The sequence below is a fragment of the Mercenaria mercenaria genome, chromosome 7 (assembly GCF_021730395.1).
Source record: "Mercenaria mercenaria strain notata chromosome 7, MADL_Memer_1, whole genome shotgun sequence".
Lineage (NCBI taxonomy): Eukaryota > Metazoa > Mollusca > Bivalvia > Venerida > Veneridae > Mercenaria > Mercenaria mercenaria.
The window spans coordinates 55,318,356-55,329,791 of NC_069367.1; the positions used below are offsets into that span (position 1 = coordinate 55,318,356).

An 11,436-nucleotide genomic window follows, 5' to 3' on the forward strand; every position below is an offset into this window, starting at 1 on the left:
GCTCCTTCGTAAAAGAAGGGGTATTTTGTTTTGTTCACGTAGGTCATTACATCTGTCTGTTGTAAAACTTCATAGGGCGATAGTCTGGTGTCATAACAAGATGTTTGACTTTGTTTTCAAAATCAGTAATCAAAGGTCAATAACATAGTGGCATCAAGACTGAAAAAAATTCATGGTATGACCTGAATTGTGTCAGTAACTTGACTGAAACAGTTATTAATTAATAGATGGAAAACACTTGGGCTTTTGGTCATAAAATTTCATAGAGATTATATCTGAGGGTGTGGTTTACCCCTATTAAGACTTGTTTCTGATTAATATCTGCCTGGACCATTGGCTGTCAAATTTGATAAGGAGTTTCTTTGTGTTCAGATAACGGGCCCCTGTTACCGAGTCAGTAGATGAAGTATGACTTTGAAACTGAATACAGTTTCTGATCAGTATCTCAAGAAGCTTGGGCATATGATAGTTAAACTTCATAGGATGATTGCTGTTCTCACTTGCATCAGCTGCTATCTCCTTTAGGTGGAGGGTCATTTGGTTGTGGCTTTCTTATTTTACCTACCCAGTTACCTCTGACACATCATGTTGGAGAGAATATATGTTTTACAGTCATTTTTTTTTCGTTAATCATGACCAGTGCTTGTATTTCAGAATGTTCCACTGTTAAATTAATGCTCCAATCAAAGATTCTGAGCTGTTTTCTTTTATTTTACAGATATGACAGTGATGAAACAGATGAGAGTTTAGAGAAGGTGAAGATGAAGAAATCCAAGAGCAAGAAATTCCAGGAACTTTCCGATATGTCTGAAACTGAGGCAGAGGAAACTGAAGAATCTGACTCTTCTGAAACTGAGGTCAGTGAATCTGACACAAACAAAACAAACAGGAAGAAAAAGAATGTGAAGAATGTATTAAAGTCCGATTCTGAGGAAGAGGAAGAAGATAAAGAAAAGACAGATGAGAAGAAAAATGTTTTAAGTGAATCTCATGATACTCATTCAAGTAAGGAATCAGAAGAAAGTGGTTGGGAGGAAATTGGTGTGGATAGTGATGATGAAAACGTGACTGGTTCTAAACGTAAAGACATGGTAGATAAAAGAAGTGAAACTGCTGAAAAAAAAGGTAACCAACAGAAAGCAAAGACAGTTGGGCCTTCCAAATTACCTAAAAATGTAACCAAAGAACAACTAGAAGATACTGAAGAAGAGGAAAAGATGGAAAGTGCAGATGCTAAAGCTGGAAGTTTGAATATTGAAATAAACAAGTCTGACGAACAAAGAATGGAATCAGATGCTACAGGAACAAAGGAAGAGAATGAAAAAATAGCAGACAATGAAAAAGGTTATTCTACACCTGAAGTAACACCTCAAAAGAAAAAGAGAGGAAGAAAAAGTAAAAGTGAAAAGGCAGCAGAGGACAGCAGTACTACACCAGAAGTTACACCAAAAAAACGTGGAAGAAAACCAAAAGCAAAACCAGAAGCTAGTGAAACTAGTGTAGATGAAACACCAATTAAAAAGAAAAGAGGCAGAAAAGCAAAGTCTGAAATAGAAGCTGAAAGTGAACATGTAGATGATAAGGTAGTAACAGACAACAGTGTTATTGTAGAAAATAAGACAGGAAGTGTTTCTGAAGTTAAAGTTGAAGGATCTGAAAATAATGAAGAATCTCATAAATCAGAAGAGCAAACTGCGGATGAAAAGAATGAAACTGAGGTTTCACAAACTATTGAAAAGGGCAAAGATGATAGTCCTTTGTCAGCAAGAAATAAACAAAATGCTCCTGTAGGGGTTGTGAAACCAGAAGTAAGACAAGGTGTTATAGTTGAAAACAAACAGGTGATAGACGGTAGATTAAATGAAAGTAGAGCAGGTGAAAATGTTGTAAATCCACTTCAAGGAATGAGGGATCTGGCTATGGGAAATCAGAACATACAGGGCTCTCATCAAAGCAGTTTTACCCCATATTCGCAGCCTAACTATCAGGGTCAGAATATGCCAGGCTATATGGGCCAGTCAGGCTTCCAGGGATACCCCCATCAAGCACCACCTTTTAGCCAGGGTGGTCCAGGGTCTACTCACCCATATCAGAGTCCCCAGGGAATGCCTTCAGGTGCTCCACCTCAATATCCACCTAACCAGGGACCTATGTCTCCAAACAGCTACCAGCAACATGGGCCTTACATGGGATCGATGCCGCAAGGACCCCCAGGCTACTTTCCTGGAAACTATAGACACCCTATGGGACACCCAGAAGGATTTGGACATTCAAATCCTCATGGTCCAAACCCTCAGTATTATCACCCCAACCAAGGCCCATATCAAGGACAAAGACATGGTTATCCAGAACATGCTGGTCCTTACCATATGGGCTCTCAGGGCCCAATGCCTCACCCACCAAACCAGCAGGGACCTGGTCCCTTTCCTGGAATGCCTTATAATTATCCAAATGTGCCCCAGCAAGGACTACATAGACCAGGATTTGGTCCAGCTGGACCTCCGCAAAACATAAGCCCTAATCAGCCAGTGAGACCACAGACTAGGCATGCAGGACCACCAATAACGTTGCAAGGGTCTACTCCAAACCCTAGGACAGAAACTGAAGTTCCAAACAGGGGCTTTATGATGGACAACATTCTGAAACCTAATTCTGAGGGAGTATCTAATGATGTAGAAGATAGTGCTGAAGTATCTGACATAGACAGATATACTTCATTTCTTTGTAAAACAGAGTAATTATTAATTTGAAACAAAAACAAAGAAACATATTTACTGTACAGACCCAGACCACTAGAACACCACAGTGACTATGAAAACATATTTAGAATAATTTTGTAAATGATTTTTTTTTGTTTTGAGAAATTAAGTTTTCCTTAGTTTTCAGTGAAATTTAAATATGTACATAAATATACATATTATATTTTAGGTTGACCCTACAGAGCTTGTATTTCACTAAGAATTTGTACACTTGGTATGTGTTCACATGTAGTTGTGTATATGACATTAAAACATTCCCTATGCATAACGATAGCTTTATCTTTGTTAGTGCAAGATATTTATTTTATCACATTTAAACAACTGCCAGTTGTGCCATTAAATTCAAAGAAAATATTATGAATTGTCATGATTAAAAGCAATTTTAGTTATTCACAATGCAATAGTCTTGCTTTAGATAATGTAAAATCATTTAGTTTTTTTTGGTATAAAATTCTGTGGTTTTGTCCAAAAGGGTATTTTGTTGTGATAAAAATTTGAGGATTTTGGCTTACCAAAATGTAGGAACGGGAACTTTGCTGGATAGATAGTATTTAATTGCATGGATTGACATGTCCACGAAATCCATGAAAATCAGTCTACCACACATATTAATGATTTTACAATAGATTGCTTAAAAGAGGGCATTAAAACATAGCTGGTTGATATATAAATAAGTGTTGTAGAATCATAACTAACTTGAGTTATTTCAGTATATGTTTGTCACTATGTAATTCTATATTCTTTGATTAGCTGTCAGTTTTACAAGAAATTTTTTATGCTTGTGTTGTGCATGTGTTATGGTACACCATTAAAACAAATGTTTTTTAAAACATGCATATATTTTATGTTAGTCTAGACATTGAAAATCATGACTTGCTACGCAATAACTAGATCTATTAATAAACTTTGTAACTATGATGGAAAAAGTAGTTTTTCCATGTTGAAGCAACAACTTGCATGCATTCCCAGCCAAACAATAGCATACTAATGCTCGCTGTTTTCTTGGTTTTGTAACTGTAGATCAAGGCTGGTAATTTATGTGTATGTCAAACATTTATTTTAGAGGACAGAAGTTCTACAAGGAAAATACAAAGAAAGATATTTAATTTTGAAAAATGTTGAAATGTCAAGACTTAAAATGATAATGCCAAAGATATTGACAACTTTCATCATAAATCACACTTCTGATATCATTGTCTTGTCCATATGTCGTCTTGGCTAAACGTTTTTGCAAATAAAAGATTTCATTTTAATCCAGTTTCATGTATGTCGGACTTACAAGATATTTATATATTATATTAGGTGATGTCTCATTGTAGCAATTGTATATTTTCATTGAATTTGACGGGTGTAAACTCATGAAGTTCCAATCTTTAGAGCCAGTAGTAGTATGTTATACATGTAGTTATGCATTGTATTTTTCAAAGGAGAATTCTTCCATATCCTACCCTTTGAAATGAAATTCCAAATATATCCTTCTATAATAATTGGATCTAGTTTTCTAATGAATTGTTTTGTTGTTAAGAAAACACACAGTAACTAAGTTGTCATTAGTTCTTTGCCATATTTTGGAGATGTTCCATTAAGGACAAGGTGGTGTCTGTAGTATTTTATATGTCTGTGTCATATTTATTTACATTCTTGGTCTGAATGAAGCTTTGTGTTTGATCTATGATATCTGTAACAACAGTTTCCTATGATTTCTCTTTAAGTATTAGACAATACCTTAACTGTTAGCCCCAAACAACACCAAATCATAAAAAGAAAGGGCTGTCAACATCAGATAAAAGAATGTATTACTCTACAAAACAGTTGTCAATTACTGATATATACATTGAATTTCAGAAAAGGACTGCACTAAGGGGGCACACTTTCGGACAGTTCAGAACCTTTGAACACTCACCATATTCAGCTTTGGTCTTCTCCGTTGTAACTAGCATCCACGATGATCTCCATTTTTTTTACTTTCAGCTATGACTTTACTTGCCAAAGAATTCTTATAAAACTTTCAGGGTCTTTTTAACATAAAAGTGACGTTTTCATGCTAAATTCTTTTAGAATTAACAAAAAACAAACAAAACATTTTGTTTTGAAAATTTTCATGGGCTAGAAATCAAGCTATAAAATAGGCATTATGAATATTTTTTTACACCTCTCCCCAGGAACCTTAAAAATAATGTTCATATCATATGTAGAACTTGCAAAATATAACTGAAATTCATGAAAAGACCTGTCAACTTAAGAATGTTTCATTTTATGTCTTTTTATATTTTTTGCACAGAATTTGATATTTTGATTCTGCCTTAGTAGTCCATATCTGCAGAAAACTCTGAATTTATTTTAGCATTGTGTATGTATTACAGACAGATTGCAATTTTTTTATCTCATAACAGACTCATACTATTACAGGACTTGTCATTCTCATCTTTTAATTTTGTGTAATACCATGATTTAGCAAAATAGTAACTTGAGCCAAAATAATCGTGAGATTAGAAGGTAATATTTTGCTTGTTGAAATTGAATTTAGAAAATAACAACACACAAACACAATCATATTGCTAGACAGTACTAGACTACAGAGATATGTTTATTAATTGAAAGCATTTTTTGTTTACCTTAGAACAAAGTGCTCATGGTGAGCTTTTATGTTTTGACTGTCGACCAGTAGTCAACCAAAATTCTTTTGTTTGCATATACATGTTTATCAGAACACTTAAAAGAAGCCTTTCAATGAAGAAAATTATGCTGCAGGCAGCTTTGTTCTTATTCTTGTTAGTTTACAAGATTGGAAATTTCCACAAAACATTTGCCATGTTATGTGCACTGTCTGATTTACCAGACATTAAATCCTTTACAATTGTTCAGTTGTATGATAGCAAAGCTGCTATATAACTTACAATAAAGTATTTTAACTGTGAAATGTTATGGATGTATTTTGTTTGGATGTTATTATTGTATTTAGATTTTTAATGTATAATATTATATGATCTGATTTTAATCACTGTGCATTTTCTACAGAAATACCTCTTTTTCTATGAATTAAAATGTAATTATATGATTATATTTCTTTTCTTTTTATGACATTCAAGATGTGTTGGACCCTTGCTAAGTATGAATTTAATACATATCATAGCCTCTATCTAGAGGCCACATAGATTTGTTGTATTTAATCTGGCTGTCAGACAAATCTGGCGTTGCACATTATCTCCAGAAGTATTTAACCTAGTCATGAGGCTTTAGAAACTTTATAGGAATGTTATGCAGCATTTTGAGTTGTGCACCAGTCCTGTGGTATTGTTTGGGATTTCACTAAGACTTCTGGCTATTGACTCAGTGTACGAAATTCAGATTTGAATCCACTAGCCCGTTCGGGCTACCAGATTGGAAATTTTCCAAGCCCGACACCAATTTCACTAGCCCGAACTTTAACACCTTAAAATACATAATTTTTGCACCATATAACATTTTGTTTTACAGACATCTCTATGCATGTTTGAAGTAATAAAAAGACATACAGTACATGTTTGCCATGTTTTTGAAAAATTTTAACTGGAAATACTCCAGTCCAGATCAGCATCGTCAGAGTCAAAAAGCATCGGACATGACACTCCTTGCCAAAACGAAATCTAAACTGTTACGCCCGATTTTTTAGGATCCGCACTCGCCAATTACTGCAACTGGGACTGTTGACAATTTGCAAGATGTAATAACGAGTGCTGAATACACATTTACATACACGCTGATAGCATAATTTAAGCTCCGTCTACTGCAGGTACTTGTGAGATTTTCGCGAGAAGTGTGAAAGCTAATCAAATTATCAGTTACACTAGAGGTGATTGTATTCAGCCAATTAGCGCTGCGGTTATGTCTTTGACACTGTGTTTGATTGTCAACATGTGAGTGCAAAAACAACAATAATTCCATAAGCGTTTCTCAGTCTGGAAAATCACGATGCAGTACTCGTTTAATTAGCATGATTTTTTAAACAAATTAGGAAAATTCCGTAGCCTGGTCGGGCTTGTACCTGCGGAAAATCGGTGGCCCGAGCTGAAATTTGGTAGCCACGGGCTGTCGGACTACCGCGAATTTCGAACACTGTTGACTTTGTTAAATACATGCATACAGGGCTAAAACGTTTGTGTCTTATGTACCTAAAAATAATTCGATGACTGTCTATTTCATTCAGCATATCAAGTTGTGCATCTTGGGTTAAGATTGAGATTTCTTTTAGAAGGACCAGTCATGGCCCTTGACTTAGTAAAACAAAACAAAACGATAATTGACCTAAAAGTGCGTAATGGAGCTCCTAATGGTATGAAAAATGTATTCATTCTATGTGCATCTTGAAAGCTGTTTAGACAGCAACTATAAAACTGAAGGCCATTTACTTCATTATAATAGCCGAACTGTGACTGATAAGTGAGAACCCATCTTTACTTAGCTCACCTGCTTTTTTTGGGGAAAAAAAAGAACTATTGTCATCACTTGATTGGCGTCGGCGTATGTGTTGCCTGGTTAAGATTTATGTTTAGGTCGGCTTTTCTCCTAAACTATCAAAGCTATTTTTCTTTAAAACTTGTAACGCTTGTTCACCATCAATAGCTGACTCTGTACAGCAAAACATAACTCCATCCTGCTTTTTGCAAGAATTATGGCCCCTTTTGTACTTTGAAAATCAGATTTCTTGCTTAAGTTTCTATATTTAGTAACAGTGCCCTTGACCTGAGTGACCCCCAAATATATTCCTAACCTAAATTCCTAAAAAGTCTGGCCCTGACTGATGTTTTAACTGCAGCCCTCTGGTTAACATTACAAAAGGTACAACAGACCAACACTTCAGTTCACTGCACCACAGGTGAACTTTCAAAGTATGTAGATTAATTAAGTTACTGAGCAGAAACCGTTTTTTTTAGTAACATTACCCTTGACCTAAGTGACCACGTAATATACTCACAACCCCTGTCTTTGATGAAAGCTATCTACACACAAAATTTGCTGATAAGTATACCAATACTAAAGATACTGAGTGGAAGCCATTTTTCCTTTTTTCAGCAATCCAAAATATAATTCAAAGCCAGAATAAGTTCTTCATAGAGTTTGCCATATACCAAGCTAGGTGACAGAAAGTCAATCCCAACTAAAGTTATAAACCGGTAACCACCTTTTTGATAAGGAAAGGGAAACAAGAGCTGACACTAATGGTGACAAATGCCCCCGCAGCACCTTGACTTTTGATTTGGTGACCCCAAAGTCAGTAGGGGTGGTGTACTCGATAAGTACTATCAGCATGTGAAGTTTGAAGGTCCTGGGTGAAGTGGTTCGCATGTAAAGTGCCTTCATGCAAAAAGTTAACGTTGGATACTGTGACCTTGACCTTTGATTTGGTGACCCCAAAGTCAGTAGTGTTGGTGTACTCATAAAGAACTATCAGCATGTAAAGTTTGAAGGTCCTGGATGCAGTGGTTCGCAAGTAAAGTGCCTTCATGCAAAAAGTTAATGTTGGCCCCTGTGACATTGACCTTTGATATGGTGACCCCAAAATCAGTAGGAGTGGTGTACTCAATAAGTACTATCAGCATGTGAAGTTTGAAGGTCCTAGGTGCAGTGGTTCGCGAGTAAAGTGCCTTCATGCAAAAAGTTAACGTTGGCCCCTGTGACCTTGACCTTTGACCTGGTGACCCCAAAGTCAGTAGGGGTAGTGTACTCAATAAGTACTATCAGCATGTGAAGATTGAAGGTCCTGGGTGCAGTGGTTCTTGAGTAAAGTGCCTTCATGCAAAAAGTTAACGTTGGCCCCTGTGACCTTGACCTTTGACCTGGTGACCCAAAGTCAGTAGGGGTGGTGTACTCAATAAGTACTATCAGCATGTGAAGTTTGAAGGTCCTAGGTGCAGTGGTTCGCGAGTAAAGTGCCTTCATGCAAAAAGTTAACGTTGGCCCCTGTGACCTTGACCTTTGACCTGTTGACCCCAAAGTCAGTAGGGGTAGTGTACTCAATAAGTACTATCAGCATGTGAAGATTGAAGGTCCTGGGTGCAGTGGTTCTCGAGTAAAGTGCCTTCATGCAAAAAGTTAACGTTGGCTACTGTGACCTTGACCTTTGACCTGGTGACCCAAAGTCAGTAGGGGTGGTGTACTCAATAAGTACTATCAGCATGTGAAGTTTGAAGATCCTGGGTGCATTGGTTCTTGAGTAAAGTGCCTTCATGCAAAAAGTTAACGTTGGCTCCTGTGATTTTGAACTGGTGACCCGAAAGTCAGTAGGGATGGTGTACTCAATAAGTACTATCAGCATGTGAAGTTTGAAGGTCCTGGATGCAGTGGTTCGCAAGTAAAAGGCCTTTATGCAAAAAGTTAACGTTGGCCCCTATGACCTTGACCTTTGATTTGGTGACCCCAAAGTCAGTAGGGGTGGTGTACTCATAAAGAACTATCAGCATGTAAAGTTTGAAGGTCCTGGGTGAAGTAGTTCGCGAGTAAAGTGCCTTCATGCAAAAAGTTAATGTTGGCCCCTGTGACCTTGACCTTTGATATGGTGACCCCAAAGTCAGTAGGAGTGGTGTACTCAATAAGTACTATCAGCATGTGAAGTTTGAAGGTCCTAGTTGCAGTGGTTTGCGAGTAAAGTGCCTGCATGCAAAAAGTTAACGTTGGCCCCTGTGACCTTGACCTTGGACCTGGTGACCCCAAAGTCAGTAGGGGTGGTGTACTCAATAAGTACTATCAGCATGTGAAGATTGAAGGTCCTGGGTGCAGTGGTTCGCGAGTAAAGTGCCTTCATGCAAAAAGTTAACGTTGGCTACTGTGACCTTGACCTTTGATATGGTGACCCAGTCAGTAGGGGTGGTGTACTCAAAAAGTACTATCAGCATGTGAAGTTTGAAGGTCCTGGGTGCAATGGTTCGCAAGTAAAATGCCTTCATGCAAAAAGTTAACGTTGGCTCCTGTGACCTTGACCTTTGACCTGGTGACCCCAAAGTCAGTAGGGATGGTGTACTCAATAAGTACTATCAGCATGTGAAGTTTGAAGGTCCTGGATGCAGTGGTTCGCAAGTAAAAGGCCTTTATGCAAAAAGTTAACGTTGGCCCCTGTGACCTTGACCTTTGATTTGGTGACCCCAAAGTCAGTAGGGGTGGTATACTCAATAAGTACTATCAGCATGTGAAGTTTGAAGGTCCTGGGTGCAGTGGTTCGCAAGTAAAGTGCCTTCATGCAAAAAGTTAACGTTGTGACGAACGAACGGACGGACAGTTGAAAACTAATATGCCTCCCTTCGGGGGCATAAAATGTATATTTCCAGTAACTGTTCCCTTGACCCAATTTCATCAAAATGATTTTTTAATCACAAAAATGTCCTGATCCAGATTTGAACCCCGGCTCTGTTCCACACCATAAAAGGTAACTATGATCATTCGCTTAAGCATGCAGAAGTTTTGCTGATCTTGCTCTTGACCCTTCTGACCCAATATAGAATCCCAACCTTTGTATTTCTATAAGCTACCTATAGGTCAAGTTTGAATTCAAGACATCAATGCATACTTAAAAGTTATTGCGGAGAAACCGTTTTTTTCTATTTTTAGCAACAGTGACCTTGACCCTAGTGATCTCATACGCAATCCCAAACTCTTTCTCTTTGTAAGTTATCTGTATACCAAGATTCATTGTGATCGGTCACTCAAGATATCAAGCGGAAACCAAATATTGACACGGCTCGCCAGACGTACATTACAATCTAATAATCAGTTTCTTTTTTTGACCTGGTTAAAAATGTCAAATGTTGAATAAATCTAATTGACCACCTTTAACTAGGTTTCTCCAAGATGTAAGCTAGTGATCTGTTTAAAACTAAAGATGACCACACAACAATCTTGACCTAGATTTTATTGAGAACAAACATTCAGGTCATATTTCTTGAATATCAGGAAACAGTTTGGCTTCGTAGCTTTTCTATGATTTGACCTAGTGACCTAGATTTTGTCCTCAGATGGCCAAGCTCTGACAGAGATGTCATTAAAATAATCATTCTGTGTTCATAAAGATCAAGTAGAAAATTTGACCCCTGGATTGATAATATAGGTCTTCTATGATTTTACATTGTGAGCTAGTTTTAGACCCTGTTACAAACTCCATACAGACATACATTCTGACCATGTTTGATGAAGATCAAGTAAAAAAGTGTGGCTGCAAGAGTGTTATCAAGGTTTTCTATGATCTGACCTGGTTTTTGAACTCTTGATCCAGTTTTTAAGACCTAGATGTCAAAATGTCATATATTTTGACTAAATTTCAAGAAGATTGGTTCAAAACATGACCTCCAGTGTATGAACAAGGTTTTACTTATATTTAATCTAGTGACTAATATTTATATCAAAGATGACCGACTTACAAAGGTGACCTAGATTTTATTGAGACATACATTCTGAATTGGTTTCGTGAACATCAGTTACAATATGTAACCTCCTGAGTATTAACAAGGTTGGTCTACAATTTGACCTTGTGACCTAGATATTGATTCCAGATGACCAAGTTTACTCAAGATTGGACCAAAATTGTGATCTCTCGAGTTTTAACAGTAAAATGTGTTGACAAGGGTCAATGATAGACACAGGATATCACAATAGTTCATTTTGAATACTTCATGCTCATGTAAGCTAAAAAGAACAGTTTACAACAACA

The 11,436-nt window shown here is 37.1% G+C and overlaps 1 protein-coding gene across 2 annotated transcripts in view; it reads left to right on the top strand.

Annotated features, from left to right (window-relative positions):
- LOC128558608 (remodeling and spacing factor 1-like) overlaps nucleotides 1-5,820 on the top strand; it is a 41,978-nt gene extending 36,158 nt beyond the window's left edge. For both annotated transcript variants that reach the window (XM_053548438.1, XM_053548439.1), the window contains exon 19: nucleotides 719-5,820. In XM_053548438.1, the coding sequence (XP_053404413.1) occupies nucleotides 719-2,738 (2,020 nt within the window). In that variant the 3' untranslated portion in view covers nucleotides 2,739-5,820. The remainder of the gene's footprint in view (nucleotides 1-718) is intronic.
- The last annotated feature ends 5,616 nt before the right edge of the window (nucleotides 5,821-11,436 follow it).